General features: G+C 40.4%; 1 protein-coding gene across 1 annotated transcript in view; it reads right to left on the bottom strand.

Moving 5' to 3' along the window:
* Positions 1-25,415, bottom strand: part of PTPN4 (protein tyrosine phosphatase non-receptor type 4) — a 170,873-nt gene that overhangs the window by 18,189 nt on the left and 127,269 nt on the right. Inside the window, exons 16-23 of the mRNA XM_040979127.1 lie at positions 20,946-21,105; positions 17,765-17,848; positions 17,628-17,684; positions 10,763-10,919; positions 5,333-5,499; positions 4,310-4,400; positions 4,171-4,232; positions 898-1,044 (exon numbers count right to left, since the gene is read on the bottom strand). Of these exons, the coding sequence (XP_040835061.1) occupies positions 898-1,044; positions 4,171-4,232; positions 4,310-4,400; positions 5,333-5,499; positions 10,763-10,919; positions 17,628-17,684; positions 17,765-17,848; positions 20,946-21,105 (925 nt within the window). The remainder of the gene's footprint in view (positions 1-897; positions 1,045-4,170; positions 4,233-4,309; positions 4,401-5,332; positions 5,500-10,762; positions 10,920-17,627; positions 17,685-17,764; positions 17,849-20,945; positions 21,106-25,415) is intronic.

Below are 25,415 nucleotides of genomic sequence, written 5' to 3'. Positions count from 1 at the left end.
ATTAAAATATTGCAGGATTGAATGGTTGTGTACAAATAGTGTGAGGGTAGGTTTTCAATTCTCTTGGGTATATTCCAGAAATGAAACAGGTTTAGTATGTTTAAGTATTTCGAGGAACTGTAACACTGTTTTCAACATGGCCACACTATTTACAAACTCAGTATAGGATGGTTCTGTTTTTCTCCAAATCAGCCACACTTCATTATCTACCCTTTCCCCTCTGGCCTCTGTTGCATTTCTGAGTGGCATATCTCTGTGAACTGCATACTTAGATCTTTTGTCCATTTTTAAGTTGAGTTGTTTGTCAGAGTTCTTTATACATAAGCTAGATAAGCAAAGTAGAGTACTATAAAAAGTGCACGGAAAATAAAATGAAAATTAATTTATATATTTTAAATCTGAAAGGCAGGGCAAACGAAACACACACACATGAATTGATTTTGCATTTACTAGCTCACTCTCCAAATGCCTGCAACATTAGGGGCCAAGTTAGGGTGAAACCAAGAGCCTGGAAATGCAATGTGGGGTTCCCATGTGGGTGGCAAGATGCAGACACATGAGCCATCATCTGCAGCATCCAGAGTGAACGCTAGCCGAAAGTCAGATGGGAAGCAACTCTGAGACAAGATCCCAGATATGTGTCCCAAAAGGCTATGCCATAGCACCTGCCCCGTATATGTCTATCAATCCTTTCAAATAATGCAACAACACAGCCAGCACTTAAGCCATATTTATGATGAGTTAGTCAAAGCTATATGCATTTAATCATGATGGCTGAAATCAGGAGACCACAAGAAAAGTAGCTTAAAAATAAGATTACACTAACACAAATATCTTTACTCTATATTCAATGTAACCTCAATGAGGTTCAATGTGTAAAATTCAAGTACAACTTACTCTGCCACGTTCCACTTGTGTGGTCAACATTACAACCATGGAGGAGCCTTGTTCCCAAGTCATCTGCCAAAAATCTGTACAAGTGTGTGGAAGAGGCCCTTGGCAAGCAATGTATTGATTGATAATGCTTGAAGAAGGAATTTCCATCTGACGGGGAGAGATACAAAAGTAAAATCTATTGCAATGTTGTTTTATATCATGATCATGAATGTAAAAACCATTCATTAATTGACAAATGGAAGACATCTAACTCTAATAAACTATAATCAGTAAAACAATCATTATCAATTATGTCTTTTTATTAGAAAGGCAGAATTAAAGAGAGAAGGAGAAACAAAGATCCTCTATCTGCTGGCTCACTCCCAAAACGGCTGCAGTGGCTGGAGCTAAGGTGATCTGAAGCCAGGAACCAAGAGCCTCTTCCAGGTTTTCCACATAGGTGCAGGGTCCCAAGGACTTGGACCATCCTCTAATGCCTTCGCAGGCCATAAGCAAGGAGCTGCGTCAGAGGGGCAAGAACTGGTATACATATGGGATGCTGGCACTTGAAGGTGGTGGATTAGCTCATTGAGCCGCAGTGCTGTCCCCAATGATTTCATTTTAATAAATTTTTAAACCTTTTCATTTAGTTAAAAGGCAGAGAGAGAGAGAGAGAAAATCCCTGGTTCACTCCTCAAGTGCCAACAGCCAGGGTTGAAACACGCTGAAGTCGGGAGCCTACAAATTTGGTTCTCCTAAGTAGGTACCAGGTAATGAACTACTTCAACTGTCACTGCTGCTTCCCTGAGTTTGCATCAGTAGGAAGCTGGAACTGAAAGTGAAGCTGAGACTCAAACCCAGGTACTTTGATACCAAAGTGGGCATCTTCAATAGCACCGTAACTGCTGCTTTCCTATTTAATCTGTGTAAGAAATTCCTTGGTGTTGTCCCATAGTTAAGTATCTTTCAATTAGTGAAAAAAGCTATTTAAATACAAATAGATTCCAAACCATTTCTTAAGGTTTTAACAACAGCTTTATAGTTTACATTTGAGCCAGGTCTAGGGGCAGTCCAGGGTGAGCTAAGCTGCAGTACCTGACAGAATGAGTTGGAACTGGGGACAGGCAGGGCTACGCCAGACTGCAGCACCTGCTGGCAAATGCCGAGGTGAGGCAAGCCCCCAGCAGAACATGTAAGACCCTGGGGATGGTAAGGAAGGTGGGGAAGGCCCGGTAGTGAGGCATGGGGTCCCCTGCTGGGCTCCCGAGCCTGAAAACTGGAACCGGGGAAGACCAGGCTGTGCAGAGTACAACACCCATTGGCCTGCATGTGAGCTGGGTTAGGGGGAGCCAGGCTGGGCTAAGCAATCGTATCCCCTGTGCATGCATGGGCCAGAGTAAAATGCAAGCTGGTTGGGCTTTGCAGTAGCATTAGCTGGCAAGTGCTGGGACTGGGGACAAATCCTGTCAGGCTACACTGCAATACCACCTGGAAAGTGTAAGATCTGGGGCTGAGAGAGAACCTACTAAGGAAACTACAGGCACCCCTCTGATGGCTGTAGCTCCCACCTGTGAAAATGAGAACCAGGGCTGAGGGTGGACAGATGGTAGCAACCTCCAAGAAGGTTCCACCAACTCAAACTTCTATCAAGAATAAAGAAAAAATGCTTGTTAATATAATCCAAATATGATCCAAATGCCCTCAAATGTTGGAGCTGTTTCTTTATTTAGTAAACTTGATCTGACTGGGATCATGTGACAGAAAAATCTAATATTCATTGACTTAAGGCGATTGATATTCTTTATCAGTTCTACTTAGTTGAAGTATTTATAATTTGCTGCTGAATATCAACATGCTGATTACAGGATACTTGTCCTCCGGTTAGTTGGGAAGGAACTGAAATTACAATTTTAGTTCCCAAAGCATATTTTGCTCTAAGGTTTTACTCCATTTTTTGATCCTTCAATCTAAGAGGCAAAAATAAAAATTCCATTCTTCATTCTTATTTCATTTAACAGTGCTTGGAATTTCCTGCCTGTTCTTAGTATATTACATTGTACTTCAAAAAGTATATGTCACAGGTACGCACTGAAGGAAGGAGTTATGCCACAGGTACTGTGTTTACAAGTCTGACTACTTGTTAAGATTTTTCCACAACCCCCAAACAGTTGTGGAACTTCCATGGTCATTGAGATGTGCTTAGGAGTAGTGAAAGATCTGAGAACCTGACTTCCAGTGGAGGACAAACAAGGAGACCTCATGCCTTCCTTTCCCAGCTTCTGCACTTTAAACAAGTCTATGTTTTATGCTCTATACAGTGCTTTGTTTTCACACTTTTGTGCTTTCTGCTGGTGACTTACTGCTACAATACACCCAAGTGTATTGCTAAAGTACTGGCTAGTGTTCCTAGGCATAAGGCTGTGAGGTGTTTTATTGGGCTAAATAAATGTGAGTGTCAGTGCTACTGGTTAATGACTCAGCAATACATTGTATGTTAAGTAAATGCACTTTAAATAGAAATAAACTTTTGTATCGATCAGCTGATGAAAACGTCGTGAATGGTGGCACGTAGGAACCAAATCTGTATCTCCTCAAAAATCACTCAGTATTTGCTGACTCAGTGTTGAAAGACTTTCTAGAACTATCTGAAATACTGAAGACTGATTGTATTTAGAAGTGAGATATTTGGTTTAGAAAATAATTTGGGGAGAGATATCTTAGCTGAAACAGCATGGACCAATTCTTGTGAACTCCTAAAGCTGGTCCCAGGGGCTGATGTACTGGTATAATGAAGTGAGTGCTATTCGGAGGACCGGTAATGCAAATCAGAGTGGCTACTCCAGCCTTCTGCTCCTACTTCCTACCACTGTGCCTGGCAAGCAGTGGATGTGGCCCAAGTGCACAAGTTCTTACCACACACGCTGGAGATCCAGATGGAGTTCCTGGCTCCAGCTTGGCTTTTGCGACCAAGTGGCCGCAATGGACAGAACTGAGCCAATCTGAAGCCAGGAGCTTCTTCCTGGTCTTCCATGCAACTGCAAGGTCCCAAGGCTTTGGCCATCCTCTACTGCTTTCCAGGACCACAAGCAAGGACCTGGAAGGGAAGTGGACCAGACAGAACACGAACAGGCACCCATATGGGATTCCAACGCATGCAAGGGGAGGATTAGCCACTAGGCTATCATGTACCAATCTCTTCTTTCCTTTAGTATGATTTTTAGTTTTTTTAAAATATTTGAAAGTTTTCATAATATATTAGGCTTTTAACAAAAAGACATAATAAAAGAAACTTACATTTATATAGTTTGCATTGATGTAGTCTTCACTACCTTTTAAAATAACCCGTGTAGCATCATCTGAAAAAATTTAAAACAATGTGTTAATGAAGTTATGTTAAAAACATAAAATCTAACAAAAGAGGACAGATACTTACAAGGCGAAATATCTCTGTATCTATTTTTGGAAATGTTCTGAGGTAATTTGGCACAAGTCATTGTCATTCCAGGTTTTTTCCGATATAGTTGCTAAAAAAAGAAAGCAAACCATCAACAATTTCTGTTTTGTTTTTCAGACCTGTTTCTACACTAACAGGAAACAGACTTTTTCCTTTGAACACTTCATCTACACGATGATGTACCTCAGGTTAGCAGATTATTGAACTATGCTTGCAAAGACGAACTCTGTAGTTTCTGGTATTAATTATGTATTATGTTTTGAAAAATGATAAAGCAAAGTGAAACCAATTTTGCTTACTGTGTACATGCCCCCAAGTTCTAAACAGCAAACCCGCACAAACTTTTTGATTTTCATTTAGTTTGGAGGCGCTCACATAGTAAGAGGAAAGAACTTATTAGGCATATGTCCAAAATAATTTACAATGAAAACTTACATATAATACCATATACTTCAGAGCAACAAACATTAATGATGGACATTTAAAAAAAATTGTTAAAAATAATTTAAGTTAAACTAAGTGCACATAATTGAAATAAAACACTTTAAAATCAACAGTATGATTTGTGGTCAAAATGCAGGTTATAAGTATTCAAGAAATATTTCATTCTTCCAGTATGGTGATTTGTCTGACAGTTTTTGGAAACTGCACTGACAAAAATTACAGACAGATTTCAGATGACAAAGTATAAATCAGGACTTTCAAGTCTTAAACAGCCTATCCTTGTCTGTTCCCTTTAACAAAAACAGCTATTTAAACAGAAAAAAAATTAATTTGATGACATACATGTAAAATTCCTTAATTTGTTTTAAGACACTTATTGGCATAGTATTTTTGGAGCAATTTTAAAAACTATGCATTTCAGAACATTTTATGTCAAACTTCTCAGTATATCACTTTAGTTTGTATGTTATGATGCAGATTAGGTAGCTAAGAAACCCAGAGACCAACTAGAGAAAACAAAGGCAAACACCCTCTCTCCACAGTAACAGTGTTGCTTACATCAAACTGTGTCAGGACTGTTCCAGTGAGAAGCCCCTCAGCTAGCTGAATCATTGACTCACGGAGGGAATGGTCATCCTGATGGCCACCATCCAGTGGGGCTTTCTCAGGAATGTACTGGAAGTCCGGCTCGTTTTCCAGCTTTTCTTCCACTACATCATATACAGCTAAAATAAAACAAAACAGAAACATGTGGCATTCACCACAGGAATGTACCAGATAACATTCATCGCTTCTATCTCAGAAAAGAATTCATTTATGAATAATTGTAGTAGATTCTGGTCTGGGGATGGGGATGGTGCTAAGCAGTGATGAAGAGAACGGCTGAGGTAAAAAGCTTCTCGGCCCTCTGAGCGAGCCTGTCTATAACCTGCGGACACATTCAGAGCAGCTGCTGAAAGTCCTTTCTGAACCCACCTGCCCTTGCTCTGCTGGACCTCCAGCAAGGGGACCAATAGGCACTTATAGTCAAATGGCTAAATATGGAGAAGTGGAAGGAAATCAAACATGCTAACTAAGAAATGCTCTATGCTCCTTACTTCAATTGGGAGTGTCTACAAAGTCATCTGGGCAGTCAGATTTCAAATGAGAATTCTAGCCCACAATTCTCTGTCAAGAGTAGTATAAGGAAAGTCAAACCCTAGATCCATATCCAATCTTTCTTTTATTTATTTATTTAAAAATATTTATTTTTTTTAATTGCAAAGTCAGATATACAGAGAGGAGGAGAAACAGAGAGGAAGATTTTCTGTCCATTGAGTCACTCCCCAAGTAGCCACAATGGCCAGAGATGAGTCGATCTGAAGTCAGCAGGCTGGAGCCTTTTACAAGTCTCCCACGCGGGTGCAGGAACCCAAGGCTTTGGGCTGTCTTCAATTGCTTTCCCAGGCCACAAGCAGGGAGCTGGATGAGAAGCAGAGCTGCCCGCATAACAACCGGCACCCATATGGGATCCAGGAGCATGCAAAGTAAAGACTTCAGCTGCTAGGCTACTGCGCTGGGTCCCCTTTTATTTATTTTTAAAGATTTACTATTTTAAAACAAATGAGAAAGAGACACAGGAGGAGCTGAGAGGGAAAGAGGGAGAGAAAGACAGAGATCTTCCAGCTGAATGTCCCCTCCTCACATGGCTGTAACAGCCTGGGCTGAGGTAGGTTGAAGCCAGGAGATTGGAACTCCATTTAGGGAAAGCCCGATCACTTGGGGCAGGATTTGCTATCTTCCCAGGCTCACTGAAGGGCTGGATAGGAAGTGAGGAAGAAGGGACTCGACCTGGCACTCAAATATGGGCTGCCAACATTGTAACGTTCAGCTTAACTCATAATGCTGGCCCCAATTTTACATCTTGTCAGCTACATTTGTAAAAAATATGTATTTATTTTTATTGCAAAGTCAGATAAACACAGAAGAGCAGAGACGATTCACTCCTCCAGTGGCCCCAACAGCCGGAGCTGCACTGATCCGAAGCCAGGAGTCTGGAGCCACTTTCGGGTATCCCATGTGGGTGCAGGGTCCCAAGGCTTTGGGCCATCCTCAACCACCTTCTCAGGCCACAAGCAGGGAGGTGGATGGGAAGCAGGGCCATTGAGATTAGAACCGGTGCCCATATGGAATCCTGGCATGTGCAAGACAAGGGCTTTAGCCGCAAGGCTCTGTTGGGCCTGTCAGCTACATCTTTTAAAAGAAGACTTATTTTTATTGGAAAGTCAGAAATACAGAGAGGAAGAGGCAGAGAGTAAGATCTTTTGTCTGTTGGTTCATTCCTCAAGTGGCTATAACAGCTGGCGCTGAGCCAATCTGAAGCCAGGGGCCAGGAGCCTCTTCCAGGTTTCCCACGCAGGTGCAGGGTCCCAAGGCCTTGCACTGTTCTTGACTGCTTTCCCAGGCCACAGGCAGGAAGCTGGATGGAAAGCAAGGTCATTGGGACACGAATCTGTGCTCCTATGAGATCCAGGTGCATGCAAGGCGAGGACTCCAGCCACTAGGCTATCGGGCCGGGTTCCAGCTACATGTTCTTTTGTTTTTAACACTAGAATCGATAAACATTGAAGTGTACATCCAAGGCCAATTGTGAGCTCAATCTACATGAAAACTGCTCTTTGCCATACTGATGACCATGGGTACACACACCCTGTACCCGCCCTTGGGAAGACAGTCCAGCAAGCAGCCTCAGATGTGTGCAGATGGGCAACCAAGGACCGTCTTAGAGGTTTGCTTCTCCTGATTTATGTGTTTTGGATAACAAGTTTCTGAACTGAAGGATGAAAAGACAAAAGGTATGATGACTTCAGGAAGATCTTTTGCAGGAAGGAGGCCCCCGGTGAGTTCCTTTCTTAATTTTAAGTGTAACAAGGAAATCTGGTATGGCTAAAATGCCAAGCCTTTTTTTTTTTTTTTTTTTTTTTTTAAATAAGTTACAGCTCAATAGTGGTCATGAACGTGTGAAATGAAAATTAAACTTCTGGTATCAACGTGGCTTCAATTTTAAAATGCGGATAATTTATTCAACATGTTGGAAGGCAACAAGGATTTAATGAGAATATGCAAGAAAGTCCAGGTGCATAAAAAGCTTTTAATGCTTATTTCTTTTACCAAGAGAAAATACGTAAAATTCAGAGAAATTATTTTTGTTACAAAATGTTTGTTGCTTTTTGTGACAGAAAACATACAGTTCTCAACCAATCACCCCAGTATCAAGTCTTAAGAAAAAGTTCCTTGAAAAGTTGAAACAGAATTTGTATTATTAAAGTTCATTTAATCTTTCCAGGAATTCAAAGACATAGAGAACACAAAGATAAAATGAAAAATGCGTGCTTGTACCCAAGAGATACAATTTTTCTTGTTTGTTTCTAATGCAAAAAAAAAAATTCTTTAAAAATTTTTGTTGGATTGATTGTGGTGGTGCATTAGGTAGAATTCTAATTACATGTCACTTTCCTGCGGTATTTAGCAAATAATAACATGATAGTAGCTATGAATTACTTTGTGGCTAAAACCATGATTAACAGTATACTCTCCACAACAAAACTAGAACAATATGCCTAAGGCTGCCATATAGGTAGTTTTTCCTTAGATAGAACTGACAGTATTATGGGAATGTGAACATTAGGGCGCATGAGCACGGGCGCTGGGATCCACAAAATGGAGAAGGGAGGGGGCCTCTGGTAACACCAGGTATGATTAAACCAGTGAAGGAAGAGGGCTTACTCTGCATTCTACAAATTTAGAGAAGAGAAAACAACAGGCTTGAGTCAACATGCATTTTCAGCTCAACTAATAACTGGAACTGGGGTGAGCAGCTCCAGGTATCACTGGGGAGATCGTGGCAAGATGCTCTTGAGGTTGTTGTGGAGAAAACTCCTGCAATCAGCAAAGACGCCAGAGCTTCTGCTGTTTAACGTTATAAACTGTCAAGGCAGCTGTTCAGACATGACAGGGCAAGCAACGACACAATCAGGTCAGTGGACATCATCTACTGAAAACATAGGTGAGATTTACCAGAGCTCAAAATTTACTCACTCATTCGGCAAGTATGTTATTGCTACTGGTACAACAACAGGGGGAAGGGGAAGATCTTTTAAGCTATGAGGTCAGGAGAAGGGAAATCCTTTCTTGGAATGAGCCTTTAGCAGGGACATAAATGAAGCGACTGTACAAGGCATATGAAAATCTAGGATGTACCAGATGGAGGAAACAGCAAGTACAAAGACAGTGAGGTAGATAAAGCTGGAACATCTGAGGAACACCAACAACCCACGTAAAACAGAGAGCAAAGCTGTGTAGAACGAAAGGGGACCAAGAGTTTAGATTCTACTCCCTGTGTGAAGTCACTGTACTTTGAGCAAAATACTGACATGACTTACATTCAAAAAATACTACATAACTGTTAGACCTATCTTCAGACCATAGAAGGTCTCCCCAAGAGGCCACTGAACTTATCTGGACAATAAGACGCTGAACTTTATGCTAGGCAGGTGTTTGCAAGCAATGAATCTCAACTGAACTTGAACTATGGTTATGCAACAAGGTGGAGGAATCCACCATGGGGGGAGGGGTATGGGAGGGGTGGGGGGGATTCCCAGCGCCTATAAAACTGTACTACATAATATAATGTAAGCAACAATAAAAAAAAAAAAAAAAAAACTCATCGCACTGATTGTGAAATAATAATAATAAAAAAAGAACAATCGATTCTTAAAAAAAAAAAAAACTCATCGCACTGATTGTGAAATAATAATAATAAAAAAAGAACAATCGATTCTTAAAAAAAAAAATAATGTTCAATCAGAAAATACATTTGTTCTTAGAATTTAATATTGAAGTGAAAAGATTTTAAATCCTATCAGTTTTTCATTAAGAGAAAAACAGATTATCAATTGTTACTGTGCAGAACCCCAGAATTTCCTACTTCCTAGTTAGAACCTGTACTAATCAATTACCCTATTCCTAGCCTTCCTGCTCCACTTTACTCCCCAGCATCCGATAACCACATCAACTTTTTATTTATTTTTAAAACTTTTATTGGAAATGCAGGTTTACAGAGAAGACAGAGAGAAAGATCCATCTACTGGTTCTTGCGCCAAGTGGCTGCAATGGCCTGAGCTAAGCTGATCGGAAGCCAAGAGATAGGTGTTACTTCCAGTTCCCCCATGTAGGTGCAGGGTCCCAAGTTTTAGGGCATCCTTAACTGCTTTCCCAGGCTACAAGCAGGATGAGACAGGAGCAGCCAGGACATAAACCAGCATCTACATGGGACCCCAGCATGTGCAAGGCCACTGATCCATTGTGCCGGGTCAATCACCATCAACTTTTATGAGATTTTAATTAAGACTGTATATGTGAATGAAATCATGTAATATTTAATTTGTGAAAAATTTTCTTTTTATTTATTTGAAAGAGAGGCTGTAATCTTTCACCTATTAGTTCACTTTCCAAATGGCTGCAAAAGGCTGGGGCCAGGTCAATCTAAGCCAGCAGTGTGCAATTTCAAGTTTCTTATCAGGTAGGTACAAGGGCCCAAGTACTTGGGCCATCTTCTACTGCTTTCCCAGGAGCGTTAGCAGGAAGCTGAATTGGAAGTGGATGCCACAATGCCTGCCAGATATTAATCTTTCTGTACGGGGCTTATTTCATGTAACACAGTAACTTTCATTTCCAACCATGTTGTTGAAAATGAGGAAATGTCATCTTTTTTTAATGGCTAAGAGATATTCTGTTGTGTGTATGTACTACATTTTCTTGCTCTAATATCAGGGGATGGATACACTGGTTTCCATTAAGCTGCAATGAACACGTGAGGGAGATATCTCTGCAGGTGGATTTCATCTCCTTTGGTATGACGTACATTTTAAAGGCTCACTATGGCTCCCGTGGTAATAAACAGTCTTGAGCTGTAAGAAATATGTAGTGTTGGGTACAGACAGTACTTACCATTAGGTCTCACAAGAAGCACGAGTTCCCCAGAATGTCTCTCACAGCTAGCTTTAATAAACAGCACCACCTGATCATGAGTGTGTTCTGCGATGTCCTGACCATTGATCAGTACAACTTGATCCCCTTCATTCAATCGAGGGACACAGAGGTCAGCCTGAAACATAATGCAGGTAAGGTTACAACATTGTATGTAGTTTGTTCGAAGTACAAGGACTCATTCTTACACATTCTACAGTTGCAGAACGAAAACTGTGTATAGAGCAGCATCTAGTCAGTCATTCACCTATTTTTAAGGTGTAGAGAAATACAGGGCCGGGGGACAGAAAATCCCAGGGCCTGCGGAACTGTGTAATAAAACAATAACAAGCAATAATTAAAAAAAAAAAAAGGAGAAATCCAGCTTTCCCAGGAAGACATTATCTTTCTTTTTCTCTTTTTATTCATAAAATTCTTTCCTGACAATATATATGTGCAAACATACAAGTAAGACTGATGATGCACAGCTTCAGGAAGCCCTCTCTCACTCTGCACTGTTTAGATACAAATTTCAATTATCATAGTTGAAGTAACATCAGTCCCTCAACAATAACTTAAAATTTTAGTTTCCCAGATGTATTAACTAAAGCTTTACAGCCAACCCTTTAGTCCAATGACTACATAAATGACAGACACATATGATGATCAGGTACCCACCATTTCCTTTTTAATATGCATTTTAAAAAAATATTTAGTTTTATTGGAAAAGCAGATTTACAGAGAGAAGCCAAGAGAGAGGGAAAGATCAGCAGAACAACAGCAGAGGGGTACCTGGAGACTGACAGACACAGGAAAGCAGCGGACACAATGGTGTGGTGCTGCAGTGACTGATACTCCCGCGGCATTCAGCTAACAGCCATCTGAACTCCACCAGCAACCAGGTGGGAAGGGACTTACACTGGGGGCTCGGGAGGTGAACCCAGACAAAGTACTGCCCGTCCTGCTGGTCCGTTTGATCTGACCAGGAGCAGAGACAGAGCAGCAGATCCCAGACAGGCAGTGCGAAAACAGGGTAGATTTCACAGCCCAGTCAGCCCCCTAGAGCCGAACTGGGCACCATTTTGCTTAAGGAGGCAAAGGCAAGGGAAAGCACTGAGCATATGCTGAGCTGGGAGTGAACTCATTTCTGGCCAGTGAACTGCAGCAACGTGGCATTCTACAGTTCCACCCAAGACCGGTCTGGGTAGACCTGTTGGCTAGCAGATCAAGAACTCTAGTAGTGTTATGTCAGGTACCATTTTGTACACTGTGGCAAAAGCTTTAGGACTGCAGAGGACAACAGTGAACTGCTTATGTGCTGAGCTTGCGAGAACTCAGAGTTCCATGGATTGCACTGGTCCTGCAGGAAAATAATACCAACTGAGGCATCATACGGGTCAAAATAGGTCTGTGTGGCACCCAGACCTAATGTCCAACAGGTTCCAGCAAGATCAGCGCCACCAACAACCTAGCTATATAGGATACCAGGTGTCTCTCTAATCCTGGGACCTGCTCCAATTGAAAGTGGGAGAAAGGCTGTACAGATAATAGTGCAGCCTCAGCACGGTATCACAGGAGGTGGAGATTCGTGATCCAGGAGTTGGGGCTATGGAGACCATGGTGGAAATCTAACATAAGAACCCAGACCTGAAACTCACTGAGGGAGTGGCACAACTGGCTGCAAGCAAAGAGTTGTGTACCAATTGCAATAAGTAAAATTGAACTGTAGACCTATGGGTGACACAGCTGAGAAACCTGCCCTAAGGAGAAGACTCTGCTCACCAGAAGTACAATGACCAAGAGCAAAAGAAGAGAGAAAGGCACAATGAATATTACTGAAAACTCCCCTGCAAAGGAGCAAAACCTTGTGCCAACCTCAGAGTTAACTGAGGGAGACATCGAGAAAATGGGGGACACAGAATTCAGAAAACTCATTTTAAAGCTTCTGATCAACAATGAGAAGCACATACAAGCACAAATAATTTAAGGAATATTTTACACAAGCAATAGCAGCAATAAAGCAAATCAAGGCTGATATATCAGATATTAAGAACACAGTAGAGCAAATTATTAAAAGTACAGTGGAGAGTTTCCAAAATAGAATGAAGCAAGCAGAAGAAAGAATCTCAGAATTGGAAGATATTTCCTGTCATCAGGGGGAAACAAACAAAAAGCTGGAAGCAGAGCTGGATCAGGCCAAAAAAAGTATTCAAGAATTGAAAGACACTATTAAGAGGCCAAATATAAGAGTTATGGGAATCCCAGAAGGTGCAGAATGGGAAACTGGTTTTACAAATATATTTAATGAAATAATAAAGGAACATTTCCCTAACCTAGAGAAAGAATTGGGAAGCAACATCCAGGAGGGGCCTGATCAAAAGCAATCTTCACCAAGACAAATGATCATCAAGCTCTCTTCAATTGAACATAAGGAAAAGCCTTAAATGTGCACGTGAAAAAAATCAATTGACAAATAAAGGAATGCCATGAGATCTCTCACAGGAAACTCTACAGGCAAGAAGAGAATGAAGTGACACATTTTAGATTCTAAAAGAAAAAAATCGGCCTAGGATAACATATCCAGCAAAGCTTTCTTTTATCTTTGAAAATGAAATAAAATTCTTCCAGAGTAAAGAAAAGTTAAAAGAATTTGCCTCTTCCAAACCTGCCCTACAAATGATACTTCAAGATGTTCTCTTGACAGAGAAGAGGAATAGCACCAAACAAAACCAAAGGCAAATGGGAAGAACATCCCAATAAAATGACAACAGAAGACTAAACCAATGAACAACCCATTCCTAAAATGACAGGACCAAAGCACCACCCATACTTATTAACCCTGAATGTAAATGGTTTAAGGTCAAACAAACATCATAGATTAGTAGACTGGATTAAAAAATAAAACCCATATATTTGCTGTCCAGAAGAGACACATTTCACCCACAAAAATCAGTGGAAACTATATCGCATGGGTTTTGATATTTTCTGATAGTTTCACCTCTTCAAAACACTTTCTTCTGATTAAATTCTTCAATGACCCATAGATCATACAGTAGCATCATTTTCTTCAAGAAGGTTCTTGATTTTCATTTCTTCAGCTACACATTAGTCATTTAGTAGCATGTTATTTAACTTCATGGTATTGTTATTTTTCTTCCTGATGTTGATTTTGTCTTGTGGCTTTTCATTTAAGGGGATGTATAGTAGCTGTGTAATGGAGGATATCATATCTAGTAACATTTTATTTGACTTCATGGCATTGTAAATTTCTATTTTTCTTTCTACTGTTGATTTTGTATTGTGTCTTTTCATTTGAGGGGATGTACAGTAGTTGTGAAATGGAGACTAACATCCAGATATGAGGATACAATGTAGTATGCATTTCTACTTCCAGACAAAGATGGACTTACAATGAAACTCTTTATTATATCTTGACAATAGGATGCTAGACTCTCTGCCATTGTCCATGCCCGCAATGATCGACATATGACTGTGTATGAAGAACTATACTTTAGTAATGATCTAGAGGAACTAGGTTGGGGGGAGGGTGTAATTGGGGCTGGGATAAGGGAAATACCAGGAGCGTATGGAGCTGTATCATAAAATAATAATAATAATAAAATGAAAAATGTGATAAAATGATATATAGCCAAAGAAATTCGAGATTTCTCACAATAACCAAAGTCTCAACAACAAAATGTTAGAAGTGAACCCACTTATGAGCATTATGACAATGTGTTAAGTTCTGAAACAAGCAACAAGCACAGTTTAAATTACCCATGTTTCCACAAAGGAAACAATTACTGATACTCCTAATATCAGTTATAGGATACTAGATCAATCTTAGATTTATTCTTTTTCAAACTTTTCTATACTTTACTAAGAGATAGCAAAAAAAAAGATTTTCATGTTAACAAAACATTTAGAAGTCATAGGAAAAGCTCTATTTTTTTCCAGTTGATTATTAGTAACCCTACACAGTTTATCTCGCATGTTTATTTTTTCAGGTCCTCTGCTATTAAGCAAAGTGAATTCCTTGTGCTTTACTGAGGAAACAAACTTGTGATTAAGGTAAAAGAGAAACAAGGAACAGAAATATGGCCAGCATGTTCCAGGGGTGTCACAATGAAAACAGTTAGGCTGGAAGGATGCAATGCCAGGGAGAGAAACAAATGATGAAGGTTGCTCTCAAAAAAAAAGAGGAGGACCAACTGGGGTGAAGGCATGACAAAATGAAGGCACAGCCATTCAGTCATTATAAACACAAAATTCAACAAAACCCAACAAGGCAGCATCACCAGCAGGAAGCACACTGACTTACATTTCTCTAATGGTTATAAAATGTGTGATCTAAGACACCTGAAACTGTGAAAAATGGAGCAGTCATATGTCCTAATTATTTGATACAGTTGTGAAGACAAAGATGAGACATTCAATCCAAGGCTTTAAAATCTGGACTGTCCAAATGCTGGTACTGTGGCGTAGCAAGTAAAGCTTCCACCCGTAAAAGCAGCATTCCATACCAGTGCCAGTTCCAGATCAGGCTGTTTCACTTTTGGAACCAGCTCCCTGCTAGGGTATCTGTCTGGGAAAACAGCACAGGATGACCCATGAACCTACATGGGAGACCTGGATAAAGCTGCTGAGTTGTTAGGCTGAGGTGTTCAGTGGCTTTGGGTTAAATCTGTACAACTGGAAGGTACTGGTACTCATATCCTATTCCGACACTAAGGATCAGAAATGCGGTAGGTACTGGTGGGTGATTACACATCTGTTGAGCGACAATTTAGAGTCACAACTGGATCTGTTTGCGTGTGTGGTGACGATGCTATAGGACTTGTGTTGAATCTGCTAATAAGCACACTTTATTTAAACTGTAGCTTATCTGCAGTGGCTTGAATATAAAGTTGATTCAGTATGACAACTGGTTTGAACCAAAAAAGAATAGAACAATGACAAGAAGCAGAGTACCAATGACATTTAAAGTTCCTTTTGGTTGTCTGCACTCTGGTGCTTTAATCTTGGGCAACACCTAGGTGGCTATATGTAGAAGGACATTCAGAATCTTTGCTATTGAGGGAGACAGAGCCAGGTCAATCTCCTCTGAAAGGTCCCAGAAGGAGATGGATAAACAGGAAACCTCCTGGCTGGCAGGTTTACATAAAGGACCTGCTACAGGAACAAGTTGTATATTGGGGGACTGTCTCTCCCTTTTGAGATGTAAATGCATCAAGCCCCTCCTCCCTGGATGCCTATGCGACAACCTTCTTTTAAAGGTCTGATGCTGTTAATAAACTTTGGCTATTGACCATCAGTGAGTTGTCCATGTATATTATTATCAGCTCCATGCATCAACACCATAGCTGCAGGACAATGAACAGCTATATAATAAATTTTGCATGTATTCTTACGCCAGGGGACATATCCCAGGAGTATCTGTCAATGTTATTATATATGAAAATCAATAATAATGGTTTTCTAGTTAACTTTGAGGTTGCTACAAAGTAACAACAACAAAACCCACGTAGGCAGCCTCTTTTTCTCAGACATTTGGTTCACGTAGTTAAATAATAAAGAGTGTTTAGAGAACATTTAATAATAGAAATGAAATTAGCTGATCAGAGAGCAATGTAAGATGGAATCTGAAAGCAGTCTTTGTTATAACAGCAATAAAGATAACACACTCAAATCCAGTGTCCTATTTTGGAGAGAAAGTTTGTAATTGCTGAACCAAATGATGAGCAGCAGGGTTTTTGAGTATTTGAATATTGTTTTTGAATATTTATAATAGAGGTTACACAATCGTTGCAATAATACCATTTCTATTTAAAATGTTTTAAAGAGAAAGCAGGCAAATGAAAGGTGCTGAACTGCTATTTTCCTAAATAAAAAACTAAATAAGTGAACAACCCACTCCCATCCCTTCCCAAAACTGTACCTCTGACTGTGTTTTGTTTCTGGAGAGTGCTCTGGAAGCCCCTGTTGAAGTTTTTGGAAGCACTGGGCCCGGAGCAATGGCTTAGCAGTTAAAGTCCTAGCCTTGCACATGTGCCAGGATCCCATATGGGCGCTGGTTCTAATCCCGGCGGCCCCGCTTCCCATCTAGCTCCCTGCTTGTGGCCTGGGAAAGCAGTCAAAGACGGCTCAGTCTTGGGACCCTGCACCCAAGTGGGAGACCCGGAAGAAGCTCCTGGCTCCTGGCTTTGGAATGGCTCAGCTTCAGCCATTGCGGTCACCTGGGGAGTAAATCAATGGACGGAAGATCTTCCTCTCTGTATATCTGACTTTGCAATAAAAATCAAAAAATTGAACAATTTTTTTGGAAGCACTAAAAGTCTTATACACCTTGTTCATAAAAACAAATATTTTAAAATGTCCTGTAAGACAGAATAAAAGCTAACTTTCCTGCAAATTAGTACATTTATTTGACATTTGATAGTTGACAAAAGAAATTTTTTCCTGTATTTAAAAAATATTTTCAGACACAGAGGGTGAGGGGGTAGGCATCTGGCACAGTTGATGAGATGCCACTTGAGATGTCTGCATTCCATATCGGATCGTGTGACTGGAGACCGACCCAGCTCTGCTTCCAACCCAGCTTTCTGCCTGTGTGAACACTTAGAGGCCACAATGACAGCCCAACTAACTGGGTCCTTGCCACTCATGTGGGACACCTACATGCACTTCGTGCCTCCTGGCTTTGGCTTGGCCCAACCTTGGCTATGGTGAGCATTTACGGAACCAGAGGATGGAAGATACACAAAAATAAACGAAAACGTAAAAAAGAGTTTTTCAATAAAATAAATCCAACATTGAAGGCTTTATTTGGAAAGCTCAAATAACTTACAGGTGTTCCTGGTGCTACTCGGGACACGATCACAGGCATCTTCTGATCGTATCCTCCCTTAAAGAGAACAAGTCAATTACTGTCAAAGCTGGAAGACAGGAATTTAAAATCCAAATGCAACATAAATTCTGGATTACCTTTACATTGAATCCAAACCTCCCATTTTCATCAGGTTTCATTTTAATCAGAACAAGATTATCATGTGGAATACCACCATTAGGCTTAAAAAGACAAAAGTAAATAATGTGTTATTTTTGTCATTTATAATAAGAGACATACAAAGCATACTTTTTGTAAGCCTCTGTATGTAAGGAACCATAATTCTAATCAAAACAACTAGTTGATTACCATCCCTCCTACAATCCAGACACATAGCAAGGACTGTTACAAGATTTGGTGCTTTGGATACTGTTGGTGGAAATGTAAATAAGTATTGCCACTGTATAAAGTAGAAAAGAGGTTCCTTAAAAGAAAACAAAAATAATACTATCGGGTCCAGTGGCGTGGCCTAGCAGTTTAAGTCCTCGCCTTGAACACACCAGGATCCCATATGCACGCTGGTTCTAATCCCGGCAGCTCTACTTCCTATCTATCTAGCTCCCTGCTTGTGGCCTGGGAAAGCAGTCAAGGACGGCCCAAAGCTTTGGGACCCTGCACCCGTGTGGGAGACCCAGAAAGAAGTTCCCGGCTCCTGGCTTCGGATCGGTGCAGCACTGGCCGTTGCGCTCACCTGGGGAGTGAATCATCGGAGGGGGGATCTTCTTCTCTGTCTCTCCTCCTCTCTGTATATCTGACTTTCCAATAAATAAATAAATCTTTAAAAAAAAATACTATCATGTGATCCAGCAATCCTACTAAGCAGTAGTTTCCAAGGGAAATGAAATGTACCCTTTGAAGAAAATTTACACACCCCCGTTTATTGCAGGAGTATTCACAATATTCAAGAGAAATAAAGAACTTAAATGTGGACTCAAATGATGAATGAAGAACGACATCTACACAACAAAACACTATTCTGTTTAAAAAGGGCAAAAGCTGATCATCTGAAATGTCATGAACGAAACTGATTTCAGTTTGTTAAGTAAAATCACGTAGTGGAAGATTGCCCTCAATTTGTGAAATCTAACAGAAAAGGTGATTTCACATAAGTTAAAACTATAAAAAGTTGTCAGAGGCTAGGGAAGCAAGAGTGGAGGGAGGGATGAGGAAAGGTTGATTAAACAAGTGTTTACATACAGTTAAATAAAAGTAAGACAGGTTCACTTGGGGTTAAAAACCAAATTCCTTACAATTGAAGGAATTAAGGGTCTAAGCCTATTTCCTCTTCATTTACTCACTTTTCTCCAGCTAAACTGACAACTTGTTTTTTCATCATTTAAGTCATATTCCTGGTACAACGGTTTGAATGTGTCCCCACATGGGTTGCAAACTCAACTCCTACAGACCCATGTTAATGGAGCTGGTGACGGTATCTTTGGGACACAGAAGGACTAGATGAGATCTGAAGGTGGAGAACCTCCTACGGGCAACAATCACTTCACAAGAAACAGAAGAGAGACTGGGGCTGCTAGACCGCTCTGTCTACACATTATGGTGTGGCGAGCAGGCCTGCACCAGAAGCCAGGATCATGCTCTGGGACTGTCCAGCTTGACACCAGGAGTTCAACAAAACTGTTTTCTATACATTACCCATCTGAGGGGTTAGGTTATAGCAACAGAAAACAGAATGCCATCTGTCTCCAGACCTGCTGCCTCCTTGACTCACCTGCTCTTTTACTTAACACTAAGCTCTTCCCTAGCTCACACTACCTAAAACTACAATACTACTTCTGAAACTCCTTGATTCTCTTTCTGCTTCATCTTTCCTCGCAACACTCACATTGTCCTTTTTCTTTCCTTATTTTGCATCTCCAGAGATCAGAACAATGCAGTAAACAGCAAGGTATTCAATTTTTAAAATGGAAAACAGTAATGGGTAGAGATTCATTGCTTGCAAACACATGCCTAGCATAAAGTTCAGCGTCTTATTGTCCAGATAAGTTCAGTGGCCTCTTGGGGAGACCTTCTATGGTCTGAAGATAGGTCTAACAGAGTAAAGATCCGGTCAGTTAAAAGCTCCAACAAGGCCTCAGTATCAATATACAACATTATGGAATTAATTGACATAGTAATGGGAGGAATCCACCATGGGGGGAGGGTTATGGGAGGGGTGGGGGGAATCCCCAGCGCCTATAAAACTGTACTACATAATACAATGTAAGCAACAATAAAAAAAAAAAAAAAAAGTAAAAAAAAAAAAAAAAAAAAAAAAAAAAAAAGAAAAAAAATAAAATGGAAAACAGACTATAAATTATATGACAGCAATGATAAAACTTATTTTTGATGCACATCAATATTAACGTGCAGAATATCCTATAACAACCCAGTAACCACATCATGAATGAATGAACATAGCAGGTGACCCCATAGGTAGCATTTTAATCTCTTTTTGACATGTTCATAGCAGTGAAAAGAAAACAAACAATACTCACAGCAGGATAAAATGCTTATCTTTTGATTTTCAACTTTAGCTAATGAGGAGGACAAATAAAGAGCTGAGGGGGCAATGAAGGTGGTGGCCGGAGATCCTGGCATTACCCGTCAGTACCTGCCCAGGTCAGTACCTGCTCAGGTCAGTACCTGCCCAGGCCTGCTCCTCTCTCTGCTTTATTTTGCTCTCTAACACCCCGTGACATTTTCTGAAACACATCTATATTGTCTGACTTCATACTTCTTCGGGGACACAGTGTGACCTTTAAAATTACTGATTATCTTTTTTATGGCTTAAGAAAGCCCTGAAAATTCATGAGTGGAAGAACTGTAACTTACCATTTTACTGTGGTAAAGCATCTTCTCTAAAGCAAAAGAACTAAAGTAATTGGAACTTACTTTGTAAATTTGAGAGTGATCTTATATTTCACAAAGCTGTGCTCAATTTTAAAAGGCTCATGAAATCTTAAGTCTGTACATTAAACAATTATATACAAAAGTTAGTATGTAATGAGTTATTAAGCAGTTGTTTAAAAGCATTAGCATGTCTTAGAAGATTGACTTAACAGAAATCTGTGTAACACTTAGAGTCTTGAATATTAAGCATTTAATACATTATTGTAATAGCAAACTCCAGTATTGAGTTATATCATGGCAGAATTCATGACCAAAGATTGAGGAGAAATAGAATTACTGTAACACAATTTATAAGAAAAATATACCACACTAAAAATAAATTTATGATATAAAATAATTCAAAGAAAAGTGACATCAGCAGAAGCTACTTACAGTAGACTTTTCAGGGGAAGATGGAACATCAAATGTTTCATTAATATGGTTCTCCAGATCTTGTTGAGAATGTGAATAATAAATTTGGTTCCAACTATTTTTTTTAGATTGTTTAGGTGGTAAAGCTGGAGGCTGTCCATCTTCAGGGGTCTCTTGTGATCTAGACAAGAAAAAAGGGGGGAAATGAGTATTTTGGAAGTTGTCTTGCACAACTTCTTAAAAAAGGTAGAGTCAAGTGACAAAGATATTGAAAAAGTTTAATAGGAGGAAGGTCTTAAACAAGAGCCTATTTAAATTTTTTTTATATTACCCTGGAAATAATAAATCTAGTTTGACATCTCCTTCAGTCTGTAAATAATTATAATAAAATACATTCCAAAGGTATTCTTACAGTTATTAATTTTCTATACATACCGTCTGCAAAAAATATTTGAAGATTTGCAGTGGAGTCATGAGTAGCCAAAGAATAAAAGCAAGTAAACAGAAATCCCAAACTGAAAAGTAGGCTTTTCCACAGGAAAAAAAAAAAGAGCTTGGTACAGTTTAAAGAACTGAAGGCATTAGCTTATTTTATTTAAAAATAAAACACAGTGACAGGAGCAACGAACGTAAACATGACAGATAGCGGGGTGTTGAGATCATCACTGAAGAGACAAGATGGCATTAATCAGAGTATATAATTTAGGTGAGAAAGCAAAAATTCAATGAATATTGGAGAGAATAAGGCTCCATTTGTGGCAGCAGAAATTGGTAAGAAAAGGGAAGTACTAAAGGAGATTTTAAGGTAGAACTGTATTATTTTTAAAATTTACTTACTTATTTGAAAGGCAGAGTTACACAAAGACAGGGAGATCTTCCAAGGGCAGCTCATTCCCCCAAAAACCCCAACAAAGCCAAGAGCCTGGAATTCCATCAGGATCACTCACATGGGTAGCAGAGGTCCGAGTACTTGGACTATCTTCTGCTGCTTTTCCACATGCTTTTGCAGGGAGCCAGATTGGAAGTGGAGCAGCCAGGACTCTGAATGGGTCTGTGCCCTGCGGGATGCCTGCAACTCAGGCAGAGTCTTAAAGACCTCACCACAGAGCCTGCTCCAGAAATCCAGAAAACCAGAAATCCAGCTCCAGAGGCTTTTAAGGACAAGCATTCCCACAAAGGCCAGAAGGGGGACCCATAGTTCAATTTTTGTCCCAGGGAATACGCATCCATGGAGGTTGTGGAGTTGGGAGAAAGTAACAGAACAGGAAAGAGAAAAGGGTTCTGGATAACAGCACTGACCATGATTGGAACAACTGCCTATAAGGAAGCAGAAGGTCCTCTGTGGAAAGAGAATCACCACCTCTTACTGTAGGCATATTTGGATACATAAAATGTACTTATTTAAAAAAGACTCATTCCTCATTGTAATGCCTAAGCAATGATGAGTTGACACCTCTGTATCAGTTCATATGGGTACAGACTTCAGCCAGTTTCTACTCATTTTTTAAAAAGACTTATTTATTTTTATTGGAAAGGCAGATATACAGAGAATAGGAGAAACAGAGAGAAAGATCTTTCGTCTGATGATTCCTTCCCCAAGTGAGCACAACAACCTGTGCTGTGCTGATCTGAAGCCAGGAGCCAGAAACTTCCTCCAGATCTCCCACATGGGTACAGGGTCCCAAGGCTTTGGGTTTTTCTTGACTGCTTTCCCAGGCCACACACAGGGAGCTGGATGGGAAGTGAAGCTATTGGGATTAGAACCAGCACCCATATGGGATTCCGGCACGTTCAAGGTGAGGACTTAAACCGCTAGGCCACGATGCCAGGCCCTTCTACTCATTTTTATTAACTGACATCAGATGCCTAACAACTTCATTGTGAGGCTTTAAGAACATGAACTTCATTCAAATATACTGTTAGTCAAAATATGTATGCTCTCTAACATTCAGCTTGGCCATACGACATGGTTTTGGTCAAAGAAATGTGGGAAGAAGTGACAGGTGTCACACTGGAAAGGAAGTTTTATGAAACATTTCACCACGCTTCCTTTTTCCCCCTTGGGAGACTGGCCAAGTCCCAAATGGGGACTGATGTCAGTCTGGGCCCTGGGACTACAGAAATGCAGAGCCGAGTCACAAATGACCCATGATGGGTGTCTCAGACATGGCCTTTCCTGTAAGTTACAGTAGAGTGGACTCATCTGTTAGCACAACTTAATTGAACTCAGAATAACTGGTAGATAATTATCATAGTGACTGTTGGCTACAACCTCCAATGCTAAAGATATCTTAAAATGCATCTAGGATAGATTACTAGAAACCTGGTAGGTAACAGCAGTGAAGATGAAACCATAAATAAGAGCTCAGGATGAGCTGAGCTTGATAAACGAATAATGTGACTGAGTGGTCTTCCAGGTAAGTTTCTTCTAAGAGGGAAGAGAGTCCAGCATCTGTAATCTGCTACACAATGGAACTACTAAATAACCAAGTAGACAATAATGATACTCAGCCCAGACAGCCTCAAGGAAATTTTAAGAGACAAACATTCTAAATTCCAAGTCGGTAAAGGACAGAGTCACAGCATATCCTCCTATTCCCAGCAGAAGTTGTCCCTGAGGTATGCTTTGGTGGGCAAGGATTTCAGATTGCAAAACTAGTTTCCATTGTGCTACTTCCAATGGCCAAGAACCCAAGTCTGTAAGGGCCAATGCATTCACATGTTACTAGTGCAGGGAAATGTGTGCACCGTCTGGAACAGACATGCTGCCTCAATTCTGGCCTAGTGCATGGGCACATAAAGATGGACATCTCTCGGCAGAACTGCAGAGTTCAAAAAGTGCTTGCCAAATCATCTCCAGAATTTTAATAAAAAGCAGATGACACAGGGTTCCACACATACTAATCAGGCAAGTCAGGTTCCTTCCTTAGATCACAGTGTAAATACTTAGCTAAGGTGATCAGATTTTTTTTTTCTGATTTTGCATATAGCTCCCATTCCTAGGAAGCACTCAGTCTTATTATTATTATTATTTTATTAGAAAGGCAGATATACAGAGAGGAGAGACAGAGAGGAAGATCTTCCGTCCGATGATTCACTCCCCAAGTGAGCCGCAACGGCCGATGCTATGCCGATCCGAAGCCAGGAGCCTCCTCCGGGTCTCCCACGCGGGTACAGGTTCCCAAAGCTTTGGGCCATCCTCGACTGCTTTCCCGGGCCACAGGCAGGGAGCTGGATGGGAAGTGGGGCTGCCGGGATAGAACCGGCGCCCATATGGGACCCTGGGCGTGCAAGGTGAGGACCTTAACCACTTGAGCTACCGCACTGGGCCCCTATGGTTACAGTTTTGTAAGCAGAAGCAATCGGTTCAAACATGGGAGCAGAAGAAGACATGCCACAGAGAAAGGCAGAAAGAAATTCAAACTTTGAAGATATAATGTTAATTACTTAAAAAAGGAAAAACATACACAAGGAATTGAAAGTTTTGAATTTGAAGAAACAATACTAAAGGTTCAACTATTTATACTTAGTAATTAAGCAAAAAGTTCACTGTAAGATCAGAAAACAAAGTGTATTTTTTGGCACTCCAAAAACTGCACGAGTAGAGATCATGTTTTATTTAACTGTAATCACAGGAGACACCTCAGTGTTCACTAGGCTTAGATTCTCCTTACAATACTTTAGAAATAAATAAAATTCAGACTTCACCATTTGGCTAATTTTCATTGATACTTAAGAGTATTTCAAAGCAAACCCATTTTAGGTATTTGCTAATTAACGCTGAAGTCCAAGTACATATCGGGGCAGGCATTTGGCAGAGAGGTCAGGATGCCACTCGTGGTGCCTACATCCACACAGGAGTCCCTGAGTTCCTGTCGGCTTCATTCTTGACTCCAGCTTCCTGTTCATGTGGTACCCTCGTTGGCAGGTGATGCTTCAAGCACCTGGATCTCTGCCAACCCCATGAGTGACTTAGACTGAGCTTCCACTGAGTCTCTTGGTTGCTGTGGGCATTCTTAACGTGAACCAGAGAACAGGAGATCTCTGTCTCTCTCCACCTTTCTTTCCCTGTCTTTCCAATAAAAACAAATGAATCCATGTATAACATAAAAAATAGCAACTTTAATATCACTTTCCCCTTTTAACGAATGATTATAAACACACACAAATAAAGTTAATTTATAGAAATAGGGTTAATTGTGTTATTTTTAGGCATTTGTTCCAGAATGAAGCTCTAACACTTGAGGTTTCTGGTTTTAACCACAGTCAAAGTCTTTGATCTTAGCTCCCAAAGTCAAGTTATAGAGATTTCAGCCCTACAGGAGGTACAGGTAAACATGCTGTAGTGACAGCTCCTCGGGGACCTATCATCAACCTCCTGTCACAAATAAAGTATTTAATGTAGTGTATCCTTTGTACCTATATGCTTGATACCTCCTCTACATACAATCTCTTTCATTCTTTCATTTCCTTTTGCTTGAGTAGCCCAGT

The sequence above is a fragment of the Ochotona curzoniae genome, unplaced genomic scaffold (genome assembly GCF_017591425.1).
Source record: "Ochotona curzoniae isolate NIBS_2020 unplaced genomic scaffold, NIBS_Ocur_1.0 contig_3037, whole genome shotgun sequence".
NCBI lineage: Eukaryota > Metazoa > Chordata > Mammalia > Lagomorpha > Ochotonidae > Ochotona > Ochotona curzoniae.
This window is presented reverse-complemented; position numbering and strand designations above follow the sequence as displayed.